The 13,398-nt window shown below is 37.7% G+C and overlaps 2 protein-coding genes across 3 annotated transcripts; one reads left to right on the top strand and one right to left on the bottom strand.

Annotated features, from left to right (window-relative positions):
- The first annotated feature begins 230 nt into the window (after positions 1–230).
- Positions 231–8,933, top strand: LOC130553628 (zinc finger and BTB domain-containing protein 5). Of its 2 annotated transcripts, none has more exons than XM_057332697.1 (3): positions 231–417; positions 3,409–4,470; positions 4,618–8,933. In XM_057332697.1, exons 2-3 carry the CDS (start codon positions 3,412–3,414, stop codon positions 5,620–5,622), a joined length of 2,064 nt encoding a protein of 687 aa, XP_057188680.1. In that variant the 5' UTR covers positions 231–417; positions 3,409–3,411; the 3' UTR covers positions 5,623–8,933. The 2 variants fall into 2 exon arrangements, with proteins under 2 accessions (XP_057188680.1, XP_057188679.1); XM_057332696.1 differs by having other exon boundaries at positions 231–413; positions 4,618–8,932.
- Positions 8,934–9,062: 129 nt separating this feature from the next.
- grhprb (glyoxylate reductase/hydroxypyruvate reductase b) lies at positions 9,063–13,353 on the bottom strand. The gene is made up of 9 exons (XM_057332339.1): positions 13,190–13,353; positions 11,690–11,820; positions 11,336–11,408; positions 11,146–11,262; positions 10,986–11,074; positions 10,137–10,241; positions 9,881–10,016; positions 9,613–9,743; positions 9,063–9,523 (listed from the first exon to the last, which is right to left on the bottom strand). Exons 1-9 carry the CDS (start codon positions 13,351–13,353, stop codon positions 9,402–9,404), a joined length of 1,068 nt encoding a protein of 355 aa, XP_057188322.1. The 3' UTR covers positions 9,063–9,401.
- Positions 13,354–13,398: the final 45 nt, after the last annotated feature.

The raw sequence follows: 13,398 nt of genomic DNA, 5'->3' as shown, positions 1-13,398 counted from the left end.
ATATAAAAACAAAATTCATAATATTAATTAAACTACCATATACAACAGATTTTTTTTTAAATTGACATACTTTTTTTCATCGGGGCTCTTTTATTATTATTTCAGTAATTAGCTACACGAATGTTTTTCTAATGTAATGTGCTTTCATTTTTTTGGCACTAGTCTTCTGCACAGGGCTCTTGGACTCTCCGGTACAGTAGGTGGCGGGATGTCATTGTCATGCTCATTGCTTTCCAACAGGTTTAGAGACGTTGTTGCTGCTGGTGTTTTATCCGTTTCCATAATATATCATATCTACCTATATAGCGCAATGAATCGTAGTGTACTTGTCGTGGACATACATTCCTGGAAAGTGTCCGAGGACAAACCCGGTCTGTGTGAAGACGCGTAATATTAGACGTGGAGACCGAACAGTAAGTAAGTAGGTGTGTGTGTGTGTGTCCGAGGAACCTGAGCTAACGTTAGCTGCTAGCAGAGTAGCATTTTGTTTATTTCATTTAAATATCTAGTTTCTCCGTCTATCGCTCATTTACATTTAGAACTATAAGCTGATTTTGTTGACTCGTTAAACGGGTATTGTATAGAAAAAGGCTGTGGTAGTTTCTGTTTTATTAGTTTTTACTAGGTTCTATGCAACTGATGTATATTACTAGGAAACAGACAGGCTAATAATGCGTTAAATGAAGTGTTATGTCATTTTACTTTTATTTGCAATACATTGCTTTATTGTGTCAGTAACTTATTTTGTTAGAATGTAAATCACACATCTGGACATATCAGACTACAGTCCATGTTTTAAATTTTTTGCTGTGGTTTCAGTTCAGGATTGTCTGACACCTTTGAAAAAGAACATTATATTATATATACAAATTATATTTTATGTAAACTATAACGGGTTAGTGAAACAAAAGCAAATTTGTGGTTACTATAGATTTACTGCGCTGCGCATAACATGTTTAAATTATGATTGATTTTGGAAAGAGACAGTGAGAGACAGCATCTCTAGATCTTACAAAATTCACCAAAGAGCAAATGAATTGTACAAGAATTGTAACTTAGCATGTTAGATTTTAGTATTTCAATAATGTTATAAACTCTTTAGTACACCTCAAGTAAGTAGATGTGATGAAATGAGGGTGGTAAACATTTATTATTGTACTTCTGCTGCTTTAAGAATGATGACACATTCTCAAAACAGGAATTCCTAAAATAATATAGGATGTATTAAAGGAAAAATCCACCTCAAAATCAAAATTGTTATTTTTTATTCGGCCACATGATGTTCAACATGTTTTAAGACCTCCCGGCATCTTCGGAACACAAATAAAGATATTTTAGGTGACATCCGAGATATTTCCAGGCCTCCTCATAGACAAGGTCAAGGTCCAGAAAAGTACTAAAGACATCGTTAAATTGGTTCATCCTCTCATAGTGGCTCAATTGTATTTTTTTGAAGCGACGACAATAATTTCTGAGCGAAAAACAAACCAAAATAACAACTGTAATCGATATATTCTCCTCTGTCTTGTCAGTCTATGGTGCGCTTTCACGAGAGCACTTCGACGCATGCGTATTCGGTTGGGCAAAAAAGTGCAAGCCTTCATCAATATTGAAATCATCAGACATTTTGTGAAGATCATCTTATATACAGCGTGCCTCTGCTTGTAAACACAGAGTTGCGCTTCCGGTTTGTCAGTCAGAACGCCAGCGTCTGCCCCCACCGAATGCGCATGCGTCGAAGTTTTGGTTTTGAGGTGATTTTTTCCTTTAATGTATATGTTACAATGATACTTTGGGGTTGTTTTTGACTTATGATATTATGATAGTGAATGAGACACTGTAAACAACAAGGAAACAGGGGCCAGCTGTTCAAAGTTATAAAAAATGGGTTGTTAAAAAGAAAAAAAGGATTGTGAATTTGTATTAGATCACAAAATCCAATCTAGGTTTTGGTCTGGACCAAATCATCAGTTTGTGTTGTTCAAAACTTTTTGTAAGATTTGGGGTATGTTTGACAAAAAGTAGGCTACAGAACAAGATACACAACGCAATTGATCTTGCACAGAGCGAATGAAAAGCTCATATTAGCTAATTTATAGAACTTGCATAGGCTAAACACTCGAGTCCGCATGTGATTATGATGTTAATATTATTTTACCTGTTCTCGTTGAGGAAATGCAACCATTATGCTCAGATGAAAGTCGGCTCAATGTTTGTGAACAATAACTCCGTCTGGGGAATCTGCGCAAACTCTGCAAGGTCACACAGATAACAGCGCTTTTTTTTTTTAAATAAACGTTATAATCAAAGAAATTTCAAAGTTCTGTGAATCTTGAAGCTGAGACATTTTCTTTTTTTTTAAAGATTTGTTTTTAGCTATTGTTAGAGAGGACAGGAAGCGAAGTGGGAGAGAGAAGGGGGTGGGTTCGGGAAAGGACCACGAGATGGGAATCGAACCCGGGTCGCCCGATGCGGAGCACTGCCCACTAGGCTATCGGCTCCGTCTGAAGCTGAGACATTTTCATTCACCGCATTTAGAGCTCATTCTGCCATCAAATAACGTTAATCCGTCAAAGACTATTAATAATTATTTTTTCAAACATATTGTTTTAGTAAGGTTTTTAAACGAAACATTAAAATGAAAATCATTTAAATAACATTTTTTGTGTAATTTTTGTGTGTAATCGACTGTTGTTTTCAGTGTCGACTAGTAGGAGCTTACCATTTAAACAACTAGTCGATTAGTCTCGCAGTCTCGCACATCAGCTGAAATTTGGAGCCATATTAGAGGGGGTAAAAAATGATGAGAACATGAGAAATCAGTATCATAATTTTATTTTTACACAGAGATTGGTATATTTGTTAGTAAAATCTGTTAATTTTAGTAATCGTTGATGCATTTTATGCCTATGGTGACGGCTCAAAAATGAAGAAAGGGTTATAAAATTTGCATGCCTGTAACTCCAGAGAAACCTTAATGTCTTATTAGATGCTTGTACTTGACCAACCTTTCTTTTGGGAACTACATTTTTAAAGACCTATAAAGTTCAGTCCCTATAAAGGGGTCTTATCTCAAATATTCAAAATTTGATTGATTTGACACAGAATGACCCTATATATTTTTTCCCATTTTATATTTTTCCTTCACCATATCCCTTTAGGGCCTCTGTAGATCACTAGTAATCCAGATTTGGTCATCTAAAATTTGTGTATTTGGATCAGTGTGATCTAATCCAGTTTTGCTTTGGAAAACACCTCAAAAGACTGATTACCTGATCCTCTATAGCAAAATATGGAATTCCTAAATCCTGCACATTCTTATCCAGATTAAATTTTTTCAACAACTGGCCCCAGATCGGAATCAGGATTAGGAACGGGAATCTCAATCTGTTCTCAATTTCTTCTCAGGTCATGGATTTCCCAGGGCACTTTGAGCAGATCTTTCAACAGCTGAACTTCCAGAGGCTGCATGGACAGCTGTGTGACTGCGTCATCATGGTGGGCAGTCGTCATTTTAAAGCCCACCGGGCCGTGCTCTCCGCCTGCAGCACACATTTCCGAGCGTTGTTCACCGCTGCTGAGGGAGATGCCAGCACGAGGATGATCCACCTGGACTCTGAGGTGGTGACCGCCGAAGCGTTTGCTGCACTCATGGACATGATGTACACCTCCACGCTTATGCTAGGGGAGAGTAACGTGATGGATGTCTTGCTTGCTGCTTCTCATCTCCATCTCAACGCTGTGGTGAAAGCTTGTAAGCACTACCTTACGACCCGCACTCTTCCCATGTCTTCGCCGGCGGATCGCAGTGGCCAGCATCACTCCGAGCAGCAACAAGTAGCAGCTTCTGCTAACTCTCACCTCCAGCGTTCGTTTCTGCTGCAACAGCTTGGTCTTAACCTTGTCAGCTCTGCCCTGAGTGGAACTGAAGATGGGGGAACAGGGGCCGGGAGGAGAACTGGTTTGGTGTGCGGGTCTGTGGATCAGCGTGGTGCTCACCCATCGCGTCGTTTCATGAAGCGTAAGCAGCCCTTGGGTCTGATCCCTATTGACCGGACGAATGCGCGTCTGACCTCACAGGCCCAGGGAATTGTGGGGAACGGAGAGGTCAGAGAGGGTGGAGAGGAGTTTCTTTCACCAGACTCCCACAGTAAAATGATGGATGAGGTTGACGCTGGGGTCATTCCAGGGGATGGTTTACTAGAGCACGGTGACTACCGAAGAGGACTGACCCACGAAGACATGCAGCTTCCAAGCCAGTCGGATGGGGGCAGGGGAACCGGAGTAGAAAAAACTTTGATGTTGCCGCGTAAAGAGGAGTATCCGGATGCAGGGATTAAGATAAAGAATGGAGAGGAGGAGGAGCAACAGCAGCACATGCAAGTCGTGGTGAAGAGTGAACCACTGAGTTCACCCGAGGCTGTGGATGAGACCAGCTATGTGACTTCTCAAGCAGAAGGAAGTGACCAGGTAATTGGTTTTCATATCAAGCTAGTGTGACTGTATTGAATATTTTATTTAATTGATTAGATTTTAATTTTTTTAAAAACACTAATAATATGTGTGGTTACTCTAGCATGAACCCTCTGACAAATATTTGGTGTGAATTTTCCTCAGGTGGAGGCAGTTGGAGAAAAGCTGGAGCTGAGTCCCGAGGGCAGCGAACGGAGCTTTTCCGACCCCCAGCCCAGCTCTGAGCTGCTGATCAAAGCAAACAAGGGATTAGGAGCAGAGAGAGACGGAAGAGTAGAAGAACTCTCCTGCAGCGACGCTCTGGATTCCTCTGGATTACACATCTCCAGTTTTTGGGGCTCGAAGAGCTTCACTGGCAGAGCGGTATCATCTAACCTCACCAGTAGTGTGGACCATGTTCCAAATACTACAACCGGAGAGTTTCAACCGGACCACGATTCTGCTCGCTTTTTCCTTGCACCCGATTCTGCCAATGCTGCATCTTCCTCACTGCACCTCCTGCCTGGGGAGACACAGGTCTACTCCGACCTGCAACCGGAATCTCTCCTTCTACGGCCTGCGCATGATGGAATAGCCTCGTCCTCGACGTTAGCATCATCTCGGGTTGGAACAGTGGACCAACTTGCGCTAGAATTCCAACGCAACATTTTGGGTTTGCAGACCATCCCTCGTTCAACCAGGGGCGGAGGGTGCAACACATTCAGACTTATTGCTCCCAAGGTTCCGGCGAGAGACATTGCAACAATGCAGCAACAAGATGCTGCCTCCTCTTCCTCCTCAATGCTTCTGAATGGAGTAAACTTTGATTCTTCTCCGTCGGTAGGTCAAAACAGTGGCATCTCCAATGTGAACCCACTACCCCAGTTGACCAGGGCTTCTGCTGATGTTTTGTCAAAGTGCAAGAAGGCACTTTCAGAGCACAACGTACTGGTGGTGGAAGGAGCCAGAAAGTACGCGTGCAAGATCTGCTGCAAGACTTTCCTCACTCTGACAGACTGTAAGAAACACATCAGAGTTCATACAGGTGAGCGACCGTACGCCTGTCTGAAATGCGGCAAGCGCTTTAGTCAGTCCAGTCACTTGTACAAGCACTCCAAAACAACCTGCTTACGATGGCAGAACACTGACATGTCTAATGCCCTGCTGTAAGTAAACAGGCACTCCGAAGGCATCATCCAAGGATGCCCAACCAACCATTGAGTTTAATGTGTGCTTGCTTGCTTATATAAGCACACAGTCGCACATCTTCCCACCTGTTTGGCTGTACAGGGTGTACCAGATCAGAACATCTACTGTCGTGGTGGGTCTGTAGAGCTTTTGTTAACATGCTTAAGAGCTTTCAAGAAATATTGTGCTGTTGATGGTGAGCTCTGTAAGGGACCAGTTGTGTTCTGCAGTTTTTAAGTATCTTTAAAAGAATAATGATGGCAGCTTCAAGTGTTTCAAGCTGATGCTGGAGCTGCTGCATTATGTGTAGTTTGTTGTATACTATTGAAGTATTTGAGCCTCTGTAAATGCTGTCTATAGACGGTTTCAGCAACAGCAACATAAACAAATGTTATGTGGCCCAAACTTAAGTTCCAGTAGACCTCCGCAAAGAAACAATAACTGTTGAGTAGTTTAAATTTAATACAATTAATATACAAATAAAATATGAATATAAATGAATATTAATATAAATATAAATAGATATAAAATAAATTGTTATTATAATCAAACACAGACCGGAAGTTAACTTTGGGCCAGGCTCGTGCGTCCGATGAAACCGTCTATAGTTTTTACTCAGTTCCTTTAGGTGCATCTTTTCATTTCTGTTCCAAAACCAACAGGCTTGCCATGCCATAGTATTTGACCAAAACAAAAATTTTGCTTTCCACTTTTCCTGTATTGTGAGGCATCGTAGGCACATTTCTGGGTGGACAGCTTGCTGGGTTTTGGAACAAGGCTAATATGTAGCAAATGGTTTGGTATGTAATTAGTAGTTTACCAAAATCTAAATTTTACCAAAATGCTGTTACACTTTTTAAGGTAAAAACTTGCTCTGTAATAGCAGGACAAACTAAAAATTTACTATTAAATAGGTACACCTGTTAGCTTGGATACACATTTTCCATATGAACTAACACATGCTTATTATTACATTCATATTGAAGACATTACATTACAAATGTCCTTTGGTGAGGTTATCATTTTAGTAAAGGCTGACAACATGTTAATGTGCCTTCTGATGGAGAAAAAGAATGATTGATGTAAAAATTTATGAGCGGTAATGTAAAAATTGTTCCTTTAAACTTTAAGACTGTAATGTTTTGTGGATTCATAGAACTTAAACAAGGTTTAAAAAAAGAAACGGTACCATACTGTAAATGCACAAATGGATGATGTTTGTTATTGTATACGTAATTGTTTATGAAATCTGTTGAAGTTGTTGTAATATAATGGTCATGTTTCAGTGTTTTTTTAAGAATTGTTGTCTTGTATGATGTGTTTGATGCTGTATTGATGTTGAGTTCATAAATACTAAATATGTACAACCGCAGAAAATATCAAGAGACCACTAAGTTTTTCTGAAATTATTGTTTCTAAGTACGTGTTTAAGTAAATATCATTTTGAATTCCAAAAATTCCAAGTGAAAATAAAAAATTGTATTTGCATTTATCTGCAGATAATTGAAATGGGCAAACTGGTCAAATTAACAAAAATATGCAATGTTTGCAGATTTTGAATACTGCAAAAAACAAGTTCTTATTCTTGTTTAAAAAACACAGTACGTACATGTATTTTAGGATCAGTTTAAAAAGGATTATATGATGGTATAAGCCTGTTTTTTTTCACATGTTTCATGTGTCTTTTTGCATTCTCTCATACTTTCATATACTGTAGCTGTTGTGAGTTTCTGTTAAAATTCATCAGACACTGGCTTGGAAATGCCACAAAACATACAGAAATGCTAAACAAAGGCAAACTGAAGTGGTGTCTTAAATTTTCCATGGCTGTATTTGTTCACTAGATTTAGCTGCTTTCCAACCTGTAAATAAGATACCTTACTTTTTGCATCTGATTTATGTAATCTTTTTTTTGGCGGTTATAATGTAAATACCCTGTTATAGCTTTGACATTGTGGTAAATATGGCACTGATTGAAATCTTGTTACATTGAATGAACTCAAAGTTTCTGATTATGGTAAATCATACCCCCTTAAAACTTAACCAAATACCTGTGGCTGTGGATTATACACTGCAACTGTGCCATAACATGAATATTTATATTATCTAAACATGTGAATTTCAAAAATTCAACATGTACTTAAACAGTTTACACAACGATTGTCACATTAAATTACCTTAAAGGTATGTACTAGGGCGGTCAACGTTAACTCGTTAACGCATGCGATTAATTTTTTCAAATTAACGCGTGAAAAATATTTAACGCAATTAACGCAGCATCTGTTTGTTTTGACATCCTTTGTCTAGCCTTACATTATGTAATCACGCTCTTATTCGTGTACAGGCTTTTAAACCACTTATGCGCGATTTTAAACAGTTGCTTTGACGCGTTCAATGAAGATAGACAGCTTCTAAACTGTGGGACGCGGCAAAACGCAACGCGAGGTCCAGTCTGGTGTAAACAGTCACGGGCTGAAGGCTGCGTCGGTGAATCTCTGTCAGACAGCGCATCCGTGTTAAATTCTCTTTCGTGCTTGAATGGATAAAACCATACATTATGTCAGAAAGCCCGTTTTGTCTAGCATTTTCTTAAGCAAGACTTCAAAGTGTAAAATAAAATCTTAAATGAATGCAGAGTTGTGAAAAAGGGAGTGCGGTGACGGTCAGATCTGCGTACTGAGACAGCTCTTAAAGGGGCCACGTTCTTAAACGTGCTGCTGTGACTCCTGTCACTGATGTTAATCAAAGAACAAAGTAAACGAAGAAATCAATGTGATTTTGTATCTTTAATGAGAATTCTTCTGCATTTAATTTATAATTTAGGATTAAAGACTGTAAAGTGTTTGAGAACTTCCTTCAATTTCTGTATATTTCATGATAGCTCTCAATTATATTGTTGAATGGCTATAATTAATGTTAAAATAATCAATTTAATAGAGACATCAGTTACAGTACTAATATCAAAATGTTTTCTTTCATTCATAAAATGACGCTGTTAAAGAAATATGTTGTTTCTATATCAATTTGAAGATTAAATGTGAAATTATTAAAATGTACAAGTATATTTTAAAATATTATTGTTATGTGTGATTAATCGTGATTAATCACAGAAAATGTGTGATTAATCCGATTAAATTTTTTAATCGATTGACAGCACTAGTATGTACATACGTGTTAACTGCACAAACAGTTTTATGTAACGTGAGATGAAAACATCTTATATCACTATAGAAATAAAACGACTCCCTTGTGTATTTTTTTTACCGTGAGTCATATTGTTAGTGTGGTAATTTTTTCTACCATCTTAAAATTAATATAGTGAATAAAATGATGAGTAATGTTACTCATAATTGTATTAAGTGTATTTATTTTAGTCTAAGTATTTTTTTTTAATTGTATAAGTGGATTTCAGTAAGCGAAGACATTCGATTTTAATCTGTCCTCAAACCAACACCACTAAAGGCACACAAGCAGAACTATTTGTGAGACTTGCATTGACACGGCTGGACTTTGTAGATCTTTGTAGATCATTGATCTCAGACGGTGGACCTTGTCTGTGTACTCGAAAACAAACATCAGCATTGTTGATCTTTTACGTAAAAGTTAACACAAAAATAAAAAAAATCACTTGGAACACAGTGCGCCAGTTCTGATGTGTGAAATAGACAATTACCCTTAAGAACTCGAGTGAAGCAGAAGATTTTTATTTAAAAAAACATGGGTAAGAACTGTCCCTTTAACCGGCTCCATGGCGTTTCCATCTAGAGCTTAAGTTCTTTAGGCATAGGTTCTCCCCTGAGTCCAGCCAGCAGGTTGTTGGCAGCAAGTGCAGACATGGCATTCCTTGTGGTGTAGGACGCGCTGGCAATGTGGGGAAGAATCACTGCACAGACAAAAAAGGCCTGTCGAAGCTTGTACAAACATACGTATATTTAATAAAACCTTTACAGAATAGCACACATGTATGCATACCACAGTTTTTCAGTGTAAAAAGTGGATGGTTTGTGGGCAGCGGTTCAGGGGTGGTGACATCCAGCCCAGCTCCAGCGATCTGACCTGTGGACAGTGCTTCATACAGATCCTCCTGATTAACCACGCCCCCTCTTAACAACAATAACACGCAGTTAATTCATTGTTACACGTTTATACATTTATTGTTGGTGCCTTTTGACTATCATTTTTGACTATCATTTTATAGCAGCCAACGTTTGGAAAACCACTGCCATGGACAAACATTTACCTGCTTGTGTTGATGAAGATAGAGTTTTTCTTCATTTTAGTAAACAGATTCTTATTGCAGATGCCCTGAGTCTCTGGAGTCAAAGCACAACACACTGCCAGGAAATCCGACTGCTTTGCCACCTCATCGAAAGAGACTGAACATAAACAGCATGTTTTCCATGTTTAAGCCATAATGAAGTTTGATTTTTATGAAATAATCTGAATTTGGAATAAACTTTTATGCAAATAAAGTTGGAATGTAGGGTAGATCTCACCATATTCTGCTTGTATCATATCTGCGAGCTCAGGTCTTTGTGCCACATCTGTGTAAATGAACTTCTTTACCTTAAATGGCTTCAGACGCTCTGCGATGGCCACACCTACCCAACACACGAACACAGATCATAATCTTAATTTAGTCAAATATAATATTAAGATATAAATAATACCATACTCCTTCAAATGAACAATATTGTACAAAACTTATTGGCAACAATTAACTAAATTTAAGAATCCAAGATTCAAATCCAGTGTTGGGTGTAACTAGTTACTAAGTAATTAGTTACTGTAATTAAATTACTTTTTCCTTGAAAAAGTAAAGTAAGGGATTATTCAAATATTTTCTGTAATTTAATTACAGTTACTTCTGATGTAATTAAACTAAATACTTTGTGTAATATGTGTGTGTGCAATAGTGAAATTGATATCAAAATTCAAAGTCAATCTTTAAAATCTGTGCTTTAATGTACAATTCTCACATTTGTAATACTTGTACTACTTCATGTAGTTTTATATACTGTAATTTATTTGAATGAATTAAAAGAGCCGTTTCATGTCTATCCTTGAATCACTTCTTAACTAATCAAGGTTGATATAGGATATAGAAAGTAATGAGTAATAAGTAATTAAATACTTGTTGGAGAGAGTAATTTGTACAGTAATCTAAATACAGTATTGGATATGTAATTAGTAACTAGTAATTCATTACTTTTTCAGAGTAACTTCCCCAACACTGTAAATCAAATACCCATGTCTATTAAATTCATTGATTTTAGGAAATTTATGGGAGCACTGACCTTTTAATAAATGACTGAAAATAAAACAGCTATGTGGCTATTTCTTACCAATCCTCCCTAGTCCCAATATGCCAACTGTGCTGTTTGCTAGTTCATAACCACACAGCCATTGAGTTCTCCATGTTCCCCAGCCACCCCTAAACACACACATGTATAAATCAGAATGGATTAGTCCTATGGATACTTAGTTTGTTGTGAGTGTGAGTACGTTTTAGCTTCATGTGTGGCTTCGATGAGTCTTCGTGATGTAGTAAGCAGCAGGGCAACAGTCAGTTCAGCTACAGCATCAGTCAGGACATCTGGAGTATATCCCACACAGATTTTCCTGGAAAACACAAACAAATGTCACAGGTTACACTTCAGGAAATTCATTTTTAGAGTGTACTCACACAACTGACCTTTTCTTGAGCTCATCCAAAGAGAGATGATCGAAACCCACTGACATAGTGCTGACAACTTTCAGATTTGGACCTGCAATATTGACACCCAGACAGTGTTCAGGATTTTGTTACTCAGCCAATGTTTACATAAAATGTATGTAAAAACACATGAAATTATCCCAATTATAAGCAACATAACAGCATATGATTAATATTTATCATTAACTCTTTTAAATCACATTTATGAAAATGTTTTTTTGTGAAAAATGTACTGAAACTGTATAATTGTTGATATGGGTGAAATAAAGCGCAAACACAAGGTTTAACTAAAAGTTGTCCTTGTTTTTCGTATGACGTGCATTGTGAACCAACCTGCAGCGTCCAATAATTCTGCATCGATCTTCTCTGTGAGTACACACAGTATTCCATCGCAACCTTTGGCCCTTTTCAGCAGTTCATTTCTGGGCACAGGGTCATCAGAGTCCCACATCTCAAACTGCACTCTGGGATTGAGCAGAATTGAAATGTTATGAAGAACAAAACAAAGTGATTTTGAGTTTTGAATTATATCTACAGTACATACACAAACCAACAAAGAAACTGACCGAAAACAATTAAAGTGGCATTTTTATTCTATATTTAATTCATCTTACACCTTTAAAAATCCATGGCCCGGTTTCACAGACACACCTTATCTTAAACTAGGACTATGCCTTAGTTGAATTAAGATATTTATGTCACTTTTATAAAAAATGCCTTATAAGAATACATTATTTGTGTGCATCTTGAGACAAAACAATGGCACTGATATATTTTAAGATATTTCTGGGCAAGTTATATTCAGTTAAGACATGTCACACATTCATTTTAGTCTGGGACTAGCCTTAAGCCTTGTCTGTGAAACCGGGCCCATGAGTGTGAAATACTGTAGCAGCTGACTTAGATTAGCCTTCAACCTAATGCTAAGACTGAACACTCAACCAATTGGTCCAAAGTTTGTTATTAACTTTCTCTTCTCTGTGGTTACTTATCTTCAGCTGAGGAGAAGTTCCAGTTATCACATGCTGAACAAATATTTAGTTTACAAAATAGGGTCCTGGTGCGGTAAAACTGAGATCAAGGGTTTTCCATCATTTTCATGCCTAGGACCCCCAAATATGATGAACCTTTTACGAGGGACCCCATTCTAAAATACAATTCCATTTTTTGGTACAAAGAAGCGTTTAAACAGTTAGACAAATAAGCGTAATATTAGAAAGTGTAAAGACAACAAATTGTAGAAATTAAACTGTAATAATCTTCAGGAGAATTGTACAACTTTTGCTGAATTTTACAAATTTTCTGGGAATTCCTTAGAACATCCTGGGGTAAACCTCTGATTTTGATCATTGTGTCTGAACTGCACACAAAGGTATAATTGCTCATTCATTAAACTGCAGTTTACTACTAAAACAATTACAAACACATTACCAACAAGCCAACAGCACCAACACTTTGCCAGTAGAGATTTGCAGAAACCAATACAGTTTCCATGATAAACATACAATTCCCATTTTTAACATTAAATCCATTATAATTTATTATGAGGGGTTCTATATTGTTTTTACCAACTAAAATCGATTAACCTTATGTTCTTGGGGTAATACATTATTTTGGTGCACACAATACGTCTAAGTATAATGAATTACAATAGAAGTAATTTTAGCTACGTGTTGATCCAAAAGAAGAATAAAGTATTAGTATGTATTAATATAAATTAATTATTTTTACTTATTCATGATGTATTGCAACAAAACAAGCACAGCACTGTGGGTGACCCTACGCATTTTACGCATCTGAAATCTGGTCTGATTTAGACGTCTTCAAACCTACTGTCCGGATTTTCGGAGAATGTCCAGTCCATCCGGCGGCACCTGCCGCGTCACATACACTCTCGGTAACATGGACATCGCGCGCTGAAATCCAGCAGCTCTACACGCAGAGACTTCAACGCCGATCCTCTGCAGTCTCCTGAGCGCTATTCCACTACACCACATCACTATCAAGATAAATCAAGCCAAGGATGTTTGGTAAAGAGGATG

The sequence above is a fragment of the Triplophysa rosa genome, linkage group LG4 (genome assembly GCF_024868665.1).
Source record: "Triplophysa rosa linkage group LG4, Trosa_1v2, whole genome shotgun sequence".
Lineage (NCBI taxonomy): Eukaryota > Metazoa > Chordata > Actinopteri > Cypriniformes > Nemacheilidae > Triplophysa > Triplophysa rosa.
This window is presented reverse-complemented; position numbering and strand designations above follow the sequence as displayed.

Bases quoted from the DNA above. Each gene is read 5' to 3' on its own strand.
- LOC130553628 (XM_057332697.1), top strand. From the start codon at position 3,412: ATGGATTTCCCAGGGCACTTTGAGCAGATCTTTCAACAGCTGAACTTC. The intron at 4,471-4,617 runs GTAATTGGTTTT...AATTTTCCTCAG, and splicing joins AAGCAGAAGGAAGTGACCAG to GTGGAGGCAGTTGGAGAAAA.
- grhprb (XM_057332339.1), bottom strand. From the start codon at position 13,353: ATGTGGTGTAGTGGAATAGCGCTCAGGAGACTGCAGAGGATCGGCGTT. The intron at 11,409-11,689 runs GTTGGTTCACAA...TCAATATTGCAG, and splicing joins AGAATTATTGGACGCTGCAG to GTCCAAATCTGAAAGTTGTC. The intron at 11,075-11,145 runs GTACTCACACTC...GTGTGTGTTTAG, and splicing joins GCCACACATGAAGCTAAAAC to GGGTGGCTGGGGAACATGGA.